Source organism: Equus quagga, chromosome 7 (genome assembly GCF_021613505.1).
Source record: "Equus quagga isolate Etosha38 chromosome 7, UCLA_HA_Equagga_1.0, whole genome shotgun sequence".
Taxonomy (NCBI): domain Eukaryota; kingdom Metazoa; phylum Chordata; class Mammalia; order Perissodactyla; family Equidae; genus Equus; species Equus quagga.
Window position 1 is genome coordinate 89,559,192 of NC_060273.1, and position 16,705 is coordinate 89,575,896.

The 16,705-nt window shown below is 40.2% G+C and overlaps 1 protein-coding gene across 1 annotated transcript in view; it reads right to left on the minus strand.

Moving 5' to 3' along the window:
* LMNB1 (lamin B1) overlaps positions 1-16,705 on the minus strand; it is a 48,202-nt gene that overhangs the window by 24,045 nt on the left and 7,452 nt on the right. Inside the window, exons 2-3 of the mRNA XM_046667847.1 lie at positions 1,286-1,442; positions 537-662 (exon numbers count right to left, since the gene is read on the minus strand). Of these exons, the coding sequence (XP_046523803.1) occupies positions 537-662; positions 1,286-1,442 (283 nt within the window). The remainder of the gene's footprint in view (positions 1-536; positions 663-1,285; positions 1,443-16,705) is intronic.

Here is a 16,705-nt window from a genome sequence, read left to right on the forward strand (position 1 = left end):
TCTCTCTCATCACTCACTCCTGGGGAGAGCCAAATCATGAGCAGCTCTGTGGAGAAGCCGGTGCTGGGCTGACTCCTCCAGCCAACAGCCTGTAGATGAGCTCAGAGGCACTTCCTCCGGCCCACACTGAAAGCCTGACTGCAGCCTCACGAGACCCGGAAACATAACCATCCAGTTAAGCAGCTCTGATTCCTGACCTTCAGAAACAGCGAGAGAATAAATGTCTGTGCTCTTTCTGTGGTTTTAAGTTGCTAAACATTGGAGTGATTTGTTACACAGCAATAGATAACTAATACAAACGCTTAAACAGGTTGACAGTAATTAACTGTTGTGACCAAATCTTTATAGGGGAGATCGAGTGAAATCACGTTTGTGTATTATAACAGCTGGAGTTCTCATATGCAGCCTTTTAGCAGCAATACCGTGAATAATTTACCTACAGAATTTCTTCCATTTTTTAAATATATATATAGTTATAACAAAGCCTTTTGGGATCCCCCTCCATTCCTTAAAAAAGTAAAATTATATACAGTTACCTCCTCGTACATGCTTTTACGGAACTCCAGGTCCTCGGTAAGGCTCTGACAGCGATTCTCCAAATCTACTTTAAGTAAAGTTTCATCTGCTAACTGTTTTTTGGCAGCAGCTAAGGAGGCTTCCAACTAATAAGAAAAAGGAATTGACGAAAATTACACAGCAGTCATTTAGTAATGAATTTAATAGACACCTAATTTCTATACACACACACACGCACACACACATTTAGATATATATATAAAAATGCATAACTCCCTCATTATAACCTTTATCACAGAACTGTGTATTCAATTACTAGTCCTACCCACAGAGCGCCACACCAAAACACCTTCAAATTCGGTAACTGGCAACAGGGAACGACCAAACACCTACGACTTGGATTTCAAAACTCAAACCAACGATGTTAGCGCCCACTTTCATTTTCTCCTGCATGCAGAGCACCATTATGAGACCTTCTCTTTTCCTACCTCACATTTGATACAATAATGAAATAGGCTTTGAGAGCAAGAAACAAAACGAGCAATAAGCCCAACAGAGAGGAAGAGGAGCAGCACAAGATCTGCACAACCCAGATGCAACGGCCGAGAGGTGAGGACGCTTGCACAGTAGCTACCTTAAGACTATCCTTCTGGTAAGCCACCAAAAAATGAAACTAGTAAATTTTTTTAAAATAAACTTAAAAATCAATCAATCAAGAGAGATGGGACAGTTACCTGGCCAAACACGGCAAGAACAGCGTTTGCCTTACCTGGGCAATCTGATCCTTCAGATCCTCCAACTCTCCCTCTAAACTCTTCTTGTCGCCAAGCGCAGTCGCCAGTGCTGCATCTTTAGAATTCAGTGCTGCTTCGTACTCTCGAAGCTTGACCTGGGCTCCATTAAGATCGGACTCTTTCTTAGCATAACTGTAAGACATGTGAAAAAGGGCAAGACATCAAATTACACCCCTGACTTGAGACCTTCCCCCTCCCTGCTTAAGAGGGAAACAAAAGAGGGAGTTTCAATAAAGGCTGCCACAACCTACCAAAATTAGAGGAGCAAGTCAGCAGCAGTGTACCTAGTTTTTGGTGGATAACAATTAGTTCCTTCCCTGATTACTAATGACTCTCGGTCAAAGAAGTCCACAGGACCAATGACCAATGTACCAGAATCCTGGCTGTCTCTGAGTGAGAACACATTCTCCTTGTTCTATAGAGGCACTGCATGTTTCACTAAACGACAACATTTTTGAAGAAGTGGAAATTTATCATTTTTAAATAGAGCAAATATTATAAACCAGGACGTACAGGAGACATATATCAAGATGTAAAACGAGATTACATAAACGAAAATGAAAAGTTATTTTAAAAAGTAATTTTATGACTTGATAATATATAGAACTCCCTTGATATTACATAAGAACTGACCCCAAGCTTGCAAGCACTTTCCATTTCTTACATAAGAGGTGATTTTAAGATGTCCCTAACTACAAATAATGGCTACCTAAATTCTGAAGAAAAATTCATTATTTCAGTTTATATTTTTAACTACCCAAAAATGAGACTCAAATTGAGGGGCTTTTTTCCTTCTAAATATCACTTTCTACTAAATGAAGTTCTACATTACAAAATTAAGGTTCCTTTAGATATATTTTGTCAAATAACTATATTTTAAAGGACTATTTTTTCATCCAAATAATTCTATCATTAATTAGCGACAGCAGAAAAGCTTTAATAATATCAAAATTCTCAACACCTGCTCTTAATTAAAACTGCTATTGTAGAAGAGTATTTTTACTACTGATGTTTGAGAGTAGGCTAAAAAAGGAATCTTCAGTTGATAGAAATTAAAAAAGTAATCTTGTAATAATAGAATAAAATGAAGGAAAAAAACTGTCCAAAAAATCAGCAAATGCAATTTAAAGAGAAGATTTAATAGCATTCATTTCATTTATATACATAAAATCTCAGCACTAATTATCACAATAATTTTTTTCTTAAATCCTTTATTTTTTAAAACCACACGATGGCAGCCTTTCACCAAAGACGTGCTGAGGGGAAGAAAACGCAACTGTGAAAAAAAAATCCCATACAGTCATTAATTTATAAAAATGCCTAGTTCATACAAGTGCTTTGTCCTAAAGCCGGGAACTCCATAGAACAGAATTGATACTTGTGGAGGAATTATTATTTTATCCCACTACATACATGACCAGAGCTGGGCAGAGATACATATGACTTTAAAACAAAATCATATTTTATAGAGTATCGCACAGCATTTACAAAAGCTACTGACTCAAAATTACTTACTTCACAATTACAAAAAATTCCACTACACCACTATCAAATATTTAAATCTCAATTCATAATGTGATGCTTCTCAATGTGGTGGCTCACAGCAGGAGAGTAAACCTGTACTTTCCAGAAACCAAAATGGCCCACCAAGAAAGATACTGAGGCACCAGCCCCATGGCGTAGTGGTTAAGTTTGGCACACTCTGCTTGAGCCAGGTTCACAAGTTCAGTTCCTGGGCGCAGACCTACACCACTTGTCAGCCATGCTGTGGCAGCGACCTACATACAAAATAGAGGAAAACTGACACAGATGTTAGCTCAGAGCGAATCTTCCTCAGCAAAAAAAAAAGAACAAGAAGAAGAAGAAAAGATACTGAATTTAAAAAAAACACAGCAATTTTACAGGCTACTGCATGTTCTGTGTGTTTGATTTCATTGATTTAATTGATAGTAATACATGCACATGGTTTCAAATTCAGAATGTTACACCACAAGTGAAAGATACTGTGTAATATCCTATGGAATATGGGAAGTACAAGAAGCCAAAAACTAAGACAGTACATCTAAATGACTAGAATATGGTGATTTCTTCAACAAAAATCTAGACCAGAGAACACAAGCAGTGGTGGACTAAAGGGGATGAGTAGGATATGCAAATTAATCCGTGGTACCTTGAGCCACACAATGATACCAGTTGAAATCTAATGTCAAGTTCTTATTCACTTACATCACTGTTATTCTGTAAAAATATACATTGTTCCACTATAAATTCTTTCTTAAAGCTATAACTTTCACATTACTGAACAAACTAGGGAAATACAAATCAGAAGTTGGAAATGTGCTTAAAACTGCAAATAAAAGCTAACCTTATGTGCCCTGGCTCAAGAAGGAAATGGAGGAGAGGTGAACACTACCACCACACCTTGCACATACTTATGTAACACTTATCATACCACTCCAGATTTGTGCATGTACTTAGCTACCTCAAGAGAGAGAGAACTCTGAGGGCAAGGGCCGTCCATGACTTACTACTCCTCTATCTCCAGCATAGATAACCTGAAGAAAATAACTATTTTGGTAATTCTTAAAAGAAACTCCCCCCAAAAACCCACTGTGCTTTTTTTATGCTATGTAAAATATCATGACTTTTCCTAAAAGAAAAAAATAACTACGACGCTTCCATAATCTCTAAAATTCACATTCCTAGAAGTCCTCCCTATCACCCTGCCAATTTCCTAGACTGGATGGATCACAAAGAGATTCTTAGATTACACTCAAGTCTCCATCTGATAAGAAGCCATGAATCAATGAGTTTTATATGCCACATGAGCTGCCAATACCAAGAATACACAGGGGCCATGTAGCAAGTTAACATTTTGAACATAATCTTGTCATCGTTTTCTAACTGCATTATTTTTCATTCATTAAATATGATGCAGGAAGTCCTGGTCTACTTATCAGCACGTGGTCAAAGTACAGAAACCTGCCGAACTGACATCCTCAAACATACACACAGGAATTGGCTGTAGGCATCACCTAAGCAGGGAGGAACATCGACAACCCCCCGGAACAAAGAGCAACTTAGAAAGGAATCCAGAGTTACCAGAAGCTATCATTTAAAGGGTTGGTGGGCATTCTTCTTTGACTATATTTCCAAACTGGATTTGTTCAGTGTTACTGACCTGCTTAACTAAGCTATTCCTACCTCCAGATAAGGAGACCTTCCTATGTTTTCATTTAAATTCAACATGCAAATCTACTGATGGAAATATGGTCATTGCTAAAGACAAATCAGAAAACATAGCCATTTACTGTAGATGTTTACAGAAGAGCCAAAACTCCAACTGCAGCCAGGGAAGAAGTTTTATAAAATATAGTTGACACACTATTCTAACTAAGAATTTCCTCCCTTGGGGCTGGCCTGGTGGTGCAGCGGTTTTGTTCACACATTCTGCTTCGGTGGCCCGGGGTTCACCGGTTAGGATCCCGGGTGCGGACATGGCACCGATTGGCATATCATGCTGTGGCAGGCATCCCACATATAAACTAAAGGAAGATGGGCACAGATGTTAGCTCAGAGTCAGGCTTCCTCAGTAAAAAGAGGAGGATTGGCAGCAGATGTTAGCTCAGAGCTAATCTTCCTCAAAAAAGAAAGAATTTCCTCCCTTAATAAACAAAATTAGCTTTCACTTCAACTAAGTTTGAATTTCACCAGTTGTAACAAGCAACTAGATCTAATCAAATATCTGACCATTAAAAAAAAATAATCAGCTGGAAAGGATACATTTACATTCCTGTTAACATTCTATCTCAGTGACTCGAGTAACAGACCTAGCTTCAGTGATACGGTGCGGATGTACCTTCGCAGCAGAACCTAGTACCGTTAACCGTCTGAGACTCGTCCCTACAAGCTCCCAAGGCGGCCCAGAGGACCAACCTAAATGCAGCTGAGTCTACAGCAGAATACTATTGCAACTCTCTGGCTGCTTAGATCACCTCTTAGCAATTCTGAGACCCTATGATAGATTGTCAGGTTCATCTTACATAAAAATAGACACTCAACAAATACAGACTGACAAGTTTCCCTAACGCACCTTCTCTGCCTGTGTCCAGCTCCCTTTCTTAACTTAGCCCTCACCACTAGCACTTCACTTCAGGACCATTCTTACTTAGAAAAACGAATAAATTAAAAGGGGATGAAAGGGAAAAGCCATTTAGTTTTACACACGCAATCAGATAACACAACAGAAAACATTCTATACAAATTTTTTATTTCTAATCAGATCCCCAAAAGAATGAATTTTAAATCCCTCAAAACAGTGCTACTCTACATGGAGAGCCAGGCCAGTGAGGTCCAGCTGTTTGAGCTCTGTGTTTTAACATACTGTAAGGTCTTCTGAACAGCTGTCTGGTGGCAGCTGAACACCACTCAACATTAGAACAGTATTCAAGTGACTAGCAAATAATGCAGCTTCTGAGGCTCTCTCCACACTGAGAGTTCAGAATCAACATGCCCGCTATTATCAAGTGATGGCCAGACTTTTAGAGGAAAAACAAACTTTATTTTGAGTTTAAGGCAAAGGTTATTAATATGCCCCCAAAAAACACTTCTGTCCTGAAACTAAATAATCTATTTAATAACAGACTGACACTGCATACTAAATATGCATTTGCTTCAAATTCATTCATCAGCTTCAATACTGTCCTCAAAGCACCTTCCCTTCCAAAGGCAGAAGGGATGTGATACACAATATTTCTACTAAGGAAAATTAATGAACTTCTCCGCAATTAAGATAAATGTATTTTAATACACAGAAGTCTCTGGAAAGTCATGTGATCACAATTTCCACTAACAAGGGTCTCCTCTGGCACAAGCAAAAAGACTAAGATGCTTTTCTTTTGTACAAACTCAAAAGCTTCAATGGATTCATTTCCAGTGGTAACAAATTCTGCTACTCATTCAATAAGCTGAATAGTCACCAAATTAGCAACCACCCAATCAGAATCAGGCAAATCCTAATTGAAATCAGATTAAAATTAGGAAAAATACTAATTCGACTGAAACGAGACCACAGAACTATTTGTTTGAACAAAAGAAATTCACTTACATGAATAGGCACAGGAGTGGGGAGTGGACACTTACAGCTTAAGTCCTAATAAAAAATGACTTACTGGGGAAAAAACAACCAACAACTTCAACTTTGTTACATATGTCAGGCCACTGATGCAGGTGCTTGGAACCCAGCAGTGAGCAAAATACACTGAGTCCCTGCTCTCAGGAAGGCACATTCTACTGAGCAGAGGCACACAGTAAACAAACACATATATAATAAGGGTAATCAGTACTCTGAAGAAAAACAAATCAGAATAAGGAGCCAAAGAAAGGGGAGGATGATTACTTTGTATAGTGTGGTCAGAAAGAGACTGATTTTATGCCTATAATTAAAACCAACAATCATTTTTCACACCAGAAAAATCACTTTTCAAACTTAGATTTTATCTAGCAATACAATTACTAGTATCATTAGTTATCTCACTACTCCTCTATGTGTTATGTGCAACCCAGTCTTATGGGAAAATAGCCTCCTACAGAAATAGTAATCACTAAGTCAATAGTTATCTTGGGGGAGCCTAGAGAGTGCTAAGAAATGTGCTGACATAATAGGAAGAAAAACCAGACACTAGCCCTGTTCACAAAGAGATTCCACTCTAACAAGGGAATCAATCAGTCTTACAAAATTGTCCTAATCAACAAATCACACTTGTCAGCACCTTTCCTGACAAACTCTCAGAAAGAGAAGAAAGTACACAGTGCTGCAAGAGAACATGATGTAATTTCTGGGTAAAAATGGCACATTAAACATGACTCCATCCCCCCTTCCAGAAACTCAACTAAAACAGCAAAGGTACAAATTCACAGTGAAAAAAACTGGAAGAGGAAACGACAAAATTTTGGAAAGTAAAAGCACACAGATGAGTGAAAAACAAGCTTAGCCAACCCAAGAGTGCTGACTCCTAAGCCAGACACAGGGATATCTGAGAAGGATAACATAATTTATACTGCAGATACTCTTGATAGCAAGAGATACCCTGATACTCTGAAGTAGGACTAGTTGAAAATCTATTTATAAAGCAAAGCAGACCCCTACCCAACTCCATGCTGCTGGGCTAATGGCCCCTCATCCACCACAGAAAAAGATGAAACGTTTACTCTCTGAAGGACAGTAAAGCAGAAATTTCAGAATTAGGGGCCGGCCAGCGGCGCAGTGGTTAAGTGCGCACATTCCGCTTTGGCGGCCAGGGGTTTGCCAGTTTGGATCCCGGGTGCGGACATGGCACCGCTTGGCAAGCCATGCTGTGGTAGGCATCCTGCATATAAAGTGGAGGAAGATGAGCACGAATGTTAGCTTGGGGCCAGTCTTCCTCAGCAAAAAGAGGAGGACTGTCAGCAGATGTTAGCTCAGAGCTAATCTTCCTCAAAAAAAAAAAAGAATTGGCAGTCACCTGGCATAGCCAAAGGCAGTAGTATCATACTCAAAAAGCAGGGGAATTCAGTGGACTTTTACAGCTGCTGTTATCCCTCTCAACCTCCCTCAGCTTACAGTACACTGGACAGCCAAAGCCCAAGAGCAAAGGATGAAAGACACTGACATTGGGCGTTCCCAATGAAATGATCTTGCCATTTCACCTACAATGAAGCTCGGTCAAGAAGCTCCACTCAGGAATAGAGCTTCCCATCAGATTTTTACAGCCTCATTTATGAATATAAGGGGACAGAGAATAGTCATCAGACACCTGAGAAAAACTCTCACTGTGGATTGACTCACCCAATGTCCATTCCACCCTCCTAGTTGTGCTTTCCTAAACTGGAAAGCTAAAAAAACTACATTTCCCAGAATCTCTTGCAGCTAGGATTCTGGATGCAAATTAGGTTCTAAACTAATGAATGCATTCATAAGTGATATGACAGAAGTATCATGGGGGCCACGTTCCTGGTCCTTGTTGCAATTTTTCTGCCACCAAGCAAGGTTGTTAAAAACCTTAAGTTTTTCTGTCCTTATGTCAATACCACACACACTATAGTTTCATAGTAAACTTTTTTTCTCCCCAAGCCCCAGTACATAGTTGTATATCCTAGTTGTAGGTCCTTCTAGTTCTTCTATGTGGGGCGCCACCTCAGCATGGCTTGACGAACAGTGCTAGGTCTGCACCCAGGATCCAAACTAGCAAACCCCAGGCCACTGAAGCAGAGCGCACGAACTTAACCACTATGCCACCGGGCTGGCCCCTTCACAGTAAATTTTGAAACCAGGAACTGAGTCCTCTAATTTTGTTCTTTGTCAAGAACGTTTTGGCTATTCTGGGTATCATGCATTTCCATATGAATTTTTAGGCTCAGCTCATCAATTTCCGTAAAAAAGGCAGTGTATAAAAATACAACTGAGTTTTGTATATTGCTCTTGTGTCCTGAAACCTTGTGAACTTAAGTTTATTAGCTCTCAAGAGTTTTGGGGCAGGCCTCATGGCCGAGTGGTTGAAGTTCTGCACGCTTCACTTCGGCAGGGTTCATGAGCACAGATCCCAGGTGTGGACCTACTCCACTCATCAGCCATACTGTGGAGGTTTGAGGAAGACTGGCCTGAGCCAACATCCAGGCCCATCCTCCTGTACTTTATATGTGGGATGCCTGCCACAGTACGGCTTGCCAAGCAGTGTATAGGTTCCCACCCAGAATCCGAACCAGCGAACCCAGGGACGCTGAAGTGGAACATGCGAACTTAACCCCTGCACCACCAGGCTGGCCCCCGCAGTCCATCGCTTTAATCCTTGTTTTTATTTTAGAATTCATCTCAATTCAACTCAGCAGCTATCCAGCGAGCACTAGGGGCAAAGTCTACAAAGAAAATAATACTTTGCCCTTTGCTCTCAAGGAAATTAAACTAACATGGTATTTATTGTGCTAGGCGCTCAGTCTCAATTAAGAGGACTCCACCAAGCCTCCATCCTATCAAATTTACTTATTCATTTACTTATTTAACAAATAAATGCTTTTTTTGTTTTTAGCATTAAGGTAATTGTTAAGTCTTTTTACTATTAAGTATGAAGTTAGCCATAAGTTGCCAACTTAAAAGACAAATTTGCTGGTTATTTCACCCTCAAAACAAGTTTATTTAGGAATAGCCAAAAGAATTGCAATCCAGGATGTGCATGCTGTGGCAAACCACAGGCAAATCCAGAAAACAAAGGAGAACTTACTTTTATAGAGAAAAAAGGGGAGTAAGGAGGAGCTGTTCTAAATGAAAGTACTTTGGGGGAAAGTAACAGTTCAAGGTGGCAACAGCTTCTCACTGGCTGAACTGCAGCATTTCTCAGTGGCTGAACTATTGCCAAGGTGGGAAAGAAATTTTCCTTCAGTAGTAAAGTAGTTTTACTTCCTGTCGAAGATGCGAGCGCAAGTCTCTTCCTGTTTGGAGTAACTGATGACGTATGAAAAGGTGTGAGAGCTCCCCCTAACGGTCTTCCTGACTCCAATTTTGTTAAGGTTTCTTTTATTAATTTCTACAGGGTTTCTCATAGATATCCTTTATCAGGTTAAGAAGTTCCCTTTTCTCATTCATTTGAATATTTTTATTATGAAACGGTGGTACACTTTGTCCAACGCTTTTTCTGTATCTAAAATGATTATAAAGTTCTTGTCCTTTATTCTACTAATATGGTATATTACATTGTTGACTTTCGCAGACTGAACCAACCTTGCATTCCCAGGATAAAGCCCACTTGGTGATGGTGTACAGTCCTTTTACATGGTGGGTTTGGTTTGCTAGTATTGTGTTGGGAATCTTTACCCCTGTAAAAGTGCTACTGGTCTGTGAAGTTTTTCCAGTCTGTGAAGTTTTTTCTGGAAAAGTGTTCCAACATCCATTCTCTAGTTTGCTGCGTGTCACGAGGCAGTTGTTCACACAGCAATAGCAGTGGCAGCTTCCTGGTCCTGATGAATTGTAGTTATAATCTGTTGTTTTTAAATCAGTGGTTCCAGTGGTGGCCTCAAACATAAAAGCTCTCAAAGAAGGTCAGTTCTATAGTGTTCTAGGCATTGCTAGTGCTCCTCTAGCCCTTCGAATAATTTATTCTAAGCACCTACATCCCATATTGTTTTCCCTTCTGCTTAAAATATCTAGTGGTTTCCATTTCCCGTACTGACAGATACAGACTTAAAAAGAAATTAACTTGGAGCAAACAGGAACTATGAAGGAAAATAAAGACTTCTGAAAAGATAAACTGCATCCATGAAATCTAAATAAGATCAGGATGCTATTAAGCAACATCAAGAGAATAAAAAGAAGCTGTTAGAAATTTAAAATATCATAGCAAAAACTGGAAGGTAAAATTCAGAACATCTAGTAGAGAAAAAAAATTTTAAGAAAACTAAAAGATCAACTTAAGAGGTCAACATTTGAATAACAGGAGTCTCAGAAAGTAATAAAAAAGGTGAAAATCATCAGTAAAATAATTCAAGAAAGTTTCCAAGAACTGAAGGACATGAATTTTCAGACTGAAAAATTTCCACCAAATGACCAACACAGTGGATGAAAAGAGACCCACACCAAGGGACAGCCTTGTGAAATTTCAGAACTAAACTAAAAAGAAGATCCTACAAGCTTTTTAAATTTTTCACTCATTACTACTTCTTAGCAACAACGAAAGCTAGAAAACTATAGAGCTTGCCTTCAAAATACCGAGGAAATAGTCTTTACAATTAGAATTGTACGCACAAAATATCAATGCTCATGCAATGCAACTAGACTAGAGAAAAGCAGAAGGCTCCAAACAATATGTTTTTAATAAGATAAAACTAATAGAAAACCTCACAATTCCAAATGATTTGATGTTTTAACCTTGGTATCAAGTCTTTCTATATAATTAGACAAAACTAAGTAAGTAGGAAAAAATACTATTTTCATAGGCAATCAAAAGGTATGGGGAAGAAAAGGAAATCATAGTACAGTATTGAACTGTGCTGGGGATTATGTTCATATAGTACAGGCATTTTGCTATAACATAATGTATGTGTTCCTGAAAACTTGAATTCTGCACACATTTAAATTAACAGAGCAAATGGAAAAAACAAGGTTGGAACAAACCACTCAAAACCTGTGCAGCTGCGTAAGCAGAGCACCAGCAATAACAGAAACCATGAGGACCTCAGGGGATGGTTGGACAAACCAGGCCGTCAGTCTAGCGTGGCTAAAGTTGCCTCCAGAGATGCTTAAAAAGGCACAGCAACAACTGAGTGGCCCGGCTGGCTTAGAGGAATGGAGACAGTAGAGAGAGCAGAGCTCGGAACACAACACTGGCTACAAGAGCAAAGGGAGTGCACCTCTCTGGGGGAGGGAATCCTGGGTGCAGGCGCTCACTTTTGATCTTCTTAAAATAGGGTTGAAAGTGGAGCTGAGGGTTTTCTTTCCCTCTCAACTCTACTCTTGATATTCTGGCTCCCCTTTACTAGGAAAAGTCATATACAAATCAACACAACCTCCAATTATAGGAACATCGTTTCTCTATCTTCCAGTCACACATGAGCTAATTGGTGTTATAGAAGCTTTTGTAGCAGAACACACTGAATTAATTCCTTAAATACCAAAAACTGATCTAAACTGATCCAAACTAAAATGCAATGTACAACTACCAGAAGGATAAGGGGAAAAATAGTGTTATGCAGAAGAGAATGAAAAACTCAACTGCTTCCATAGCACAATGTCAATAATGCCACTTAGACACAAAGATAAATATCAAAGAAGCAGTGGAAATAGTTGAAGGTAATCTTTTTCATGAGAAGCCTTGGAGAGCTCTCTTGGAGTCCTTAAGCTACGTACACATACACATGGCTGAGGAGTCATAGGTTTGTTTTTCTTCAAGGCTGATAGGGAAGACTTCCCAAGGAAATGAACAGAGTGGAGATCTGAGGGATGAGGAGGCGTTAACCCAACGATGGGAGAAGTCCAGACAAAGGAAACCATATGCAAGGCCCTCATAATCGGGAGCATGGTAAATGGGACTGAATAAAGAACTTCACCGTTAGGGGCCTGCCCAGTGCCACAGCAGTTAAGTGCGCATGTCCTGCTTCAATGGCCTGGGGTTCGCCGGTTTGGATCCTGGCTGTGGACATGCCACCTCTTGGTAAGCCATGCTGTGGTAGGTGTCCCACATATAAAGTAGAGGAAGATGGGCACAGATGTTAGCCCAGGGCCAGTCTCCCTCAGCAAAAAGAGGAGGATTGGCAGATGTTAGCTCAGGGCTAGTCTTCCTCTCAGACAGGAGCCAGCTCACGCTTGGAAGAACTTTTAGGTAGGGTGACCATTATGTCTCAGTTTCCCCAGGACAATTTCCATTTATGTCAGTTGTCTCAACATAATTATGAATAGCTCCTTCTTTTGCACACAGAAGTATACCTGTTTGGATGCTAAATTATGTGATGTAATAAGGATTTTAGTCTTTATTCTAGAAGCTACTGAAGTATTTTAAGCAAAGCAAGTGAAGTGATCACGTTTTTTTAGTGCAGAATCTTAGAGGGATAAGTGTTCTGGTACCCTAGTGAGAATCTACTTTAAATCGACCTTTAAGAACATCTCCTCCCCTTCAGAGCTAACATTCGTACACGAGTGATCTAAACTCATGATCTCCTTCTTCCCATTCCTTCCTTAATGATGGTCAGCGGTTTCCACTCCACTGGCCCTCCTTCACGAGCATTAGACACTCCTGAGTCAACACTAATTTCCCTGGCACCAATGTCAACAGATACATTTTAGGCCTTACCAGACCAAAAGTATTAGCATTTCTTAGTCAATCTCCTTGTTCCATGACTCAACTCTGCTCCACCTCTCTAGCTATTACTTATCTCCACTGTGGGTCTTCCTTCCTCAACCTAGTCCTCATACATAGATGCTTTCCATGTCTGACTCTGTCCCTCTTCTCTCCTCTCTACCCCTAAATATCACCTATGCTCCTAAAACTGCATCTCCAATCCAACTCTCTTCGGAACTCCAGAGAGGTACCCCAAATTGGCAGCTGACATCTCCATCTGGAAGTCCAACAAACACCACTCACTCGCTATCACCATTAATGTACCGCTAACCCAGGTAGAGTCCTCCGAACCTGTTCCTTCCACATCAGCCTCTGTTCAGAGCGCACCATCTCCCCAGGCACCCATGCATGGAAGCAACGTCACCCTAGCCTCTGTTCTCCCTAAGCTCCCAAGTTCAGAATCTCGTAAATCTACCTTCTGTTCTTTAGTTCAGGGGCCACCTCATTACTCCACAAGAGTCCTGACTAGTGTTTGTTTGTTTGTTTTTGTGAGGGAGATCATCACTGAGCTAACATCTGTGCCAATCTCCCTCTATTGTATGTGGGACACCACCATAATGCGGCTTGACAATTGGTGTGTAGGTCCGTGTCCAGGATCTGAACCCACAAACCCCGGGCCACTGAAGCAAAGCACAAACTTAACCACTATGCCACCACCAGGCTGGCCCCTGACTAGTGTTTTTACCTCTACTCACTCTTTTTTTCCCTCCACACAATAGCCAGACTGATCATATCATTCTTCTGCTTGAAATTCTTGAGGCTCTTCATTACCAAAAATCCAACCCTCCCCCACCACATATGTATACACACACACACACACACACACACACGTATATGCAGCTTCAGTCAGATGAACTAATGCCAATCAGAATAAGACCCTCTCCTAACGTGTTCCATTTAGAAGCCAACTCCTACTCACCTCCCAATGCTCAGTTCAAATTTCACAACCTCCCCAGTTCTCCTGGGATGTCTTTCAAAACTCCACAAGGCTCCCAGTCTGCCTTGGGTGGTAGTCTTTTCCTCCATAGCACCATGTGGATGCTGCTATCATAGCGCTTATTACATTGCATTAGGGGGAAGCGTTTACAGTATCACAGTATCACTGTAGTGTTTGTTTTCTGTCTTCCCCACTAGACTGGAGGCAACTTGATGACAGGGACTGAGTGCCCCATCCCTCTATTCCCAGCATCTGGTTCAAGGCCTGGCACACAGCACCTGTCCCACAAATGTGTGCTGAATAAAGAACAAAAAGAACTCTCCTGTCAGGAATATTAAAGACTTATTTAGAGATTTTAATTTGTTTTAAAATTATTATTAAGGCATAAAGTAGGAGAGTAGCTTTTTAAGAAGAAAAGACAAAAGAGCTCTCTTTCAGTAATTCATCTTCACCCTTTCCTTATTAGCAAATGAAGCCCTCAGTTAGTCTATCAAGCAGCAGCTTCAATTACTGCTCCCTCCTGACAAATCCAAAATTACCTCCCTGGGGACTATGAAGTGTCACTGTGAAAAACACACATCTAGTAGCACCCAAACAGACCTGAAAATCAACAGTCCTATGGAAGACTTCAAGTCCTACGCAGAGATGACAGTGCTCTGTGAGCTTGCTGCAGGTCTGTAAGCTCAACTAACACCTGCAAAAAGGATTAAATAAAGTGATACACGTAAAAACCCCACAATAATGTGAGAAGACAGAGCTAGCCTAGATCTATTCTCGCTCCAGCACTTATCTGCTGAGTAATCCCAGGCAAAATACTTAATTACTCTGAGCCTCAAGTTTCACACTCATCAACAGGGTGATCATAAGGCTTAAAGACCAGGGTGTGTGAAGCATCTAGCATCATGCCTGGCAAACACAGGAAGCAGAAAATAAACGTTAGTTCTTTCTGTCCTGCAATCTTGCACAAGTATCTTAATCTCCCTAGGTCTCAATTTCCTTCTTTTTTTTTTTTTAAAGCTTTTTGGTGAGAAGGATTGGCCCTGAGTTAATATCTGTTGCCAATCTTCCCTATTTTATTTTTCTTTTTCTCCCCAAAGCCCCAGTATACAGTTGTATATTCTAGTTGTAAGTCCCTCTAGTTCTTCCATGTGGGACGCCACCTCACATGGCTTGATGAGTGATGCTAGGTCTGTGCCCAGGATCCGACCCGGTGAGCCCCAGGCCCCCAAAGCGGAGCACACGAACTTAACCACTACGCCACCAGGCTGGCCCTGCTGGGTCTCAAGTTCTTTATCTACAAAATGAGTTGATTAGATCAGATGACCCAAGACCCATTCTAGCAATAAAGTTGCTATAATTCTACCTATGATCAATAAATCCAAATGCAGTGAAGGCACAAAATTAACTTTAAAAAGGAGGAAGTAAATAGATTAGCTAAAAAAAGCCTCACTTAACATCTAGGCCTACAACCAAAATATTGGCAGAAACCTAAGATTCTGACCCAAATTTCAATCTTTTTATTCCTTTATGCTAGCAATATGAGAATAACAATAAAAATGATCAAGATCCCCAAAGAATCTCCAGAAATTAAAATTAAAATTCCTCCAAACAGGAAATGGACACTCATCTGCTGCTGGTGGCATCAAAAATGGGCAAAATTATAATTACTTTATCCAGTGGTTAAAATTTAAACCAGTGAATTAGTTAACATTTAACCATTAAGTTAACCTGAGGAAAAACCCTGATATTGTCAACAAGAGAGGAGAGGATAATTATGGCCCTCTATGGCCTCTGACAAACTTGGTAGATACAGTCACTGTAAAACCTACCATCCTTGGTCACAGCAAACTAAGTGGCCAATAAGGGTTACCGACGAATCTTCACAATGTGTTAAATGATGCTATAGTACTTTACTGATGTGTGAAGATGTTCACAAAACAGTGTTGCACAAAAAAAAGTTACACATCAATATTTATCATGAACTCATTTTTTGTTAATATGGACATGGAGAGGAAAAACTTTAGAGCCGGTATTTCTGGGAGATGGAACTAAGGGTGATTTTTATTTTCTTCTTGTGTTTATTTGTATTTTCTAGTTTTCCATAATGTATGTATATTTTTGTGTAACAAAAAGTTAATTTTCAAAAATTCCCCAAATATAACAGCCAAAACCCAATCCCCTTATCACAGAGGTACACTGGAAAAAAAGGAGTTAGAACTCTGATTAGGAAACTTCCCTGGATCCCAGAATTGGGAACTTCAGTTACACAAGGTCCCATCACCCAAATGACACAAGGCTCTTTCTCATTATTTGTGCATGAAATAGTCCAACACTGCTGATATGAAAGTCTAAAGATCTCCAACTCAGACATGTGAGAGGTGACGTCATCCGAACAAACGAACAACAAACATGGACTGTGTGGAGGAAAAACACCCAGCAGCATATTTCTATAGAGCTTCATCTTTCACTTTGTGTGTCTGCTTCCTTGAGTCTGGGTATACCAAAAGACTACCTAGTGTAGGCCCCCAGGATAAATAAACAACTCCAAAAGATATCTTGCTCTGCCAAACATCCTTTGAAAGCATGGGAAGGAAGTG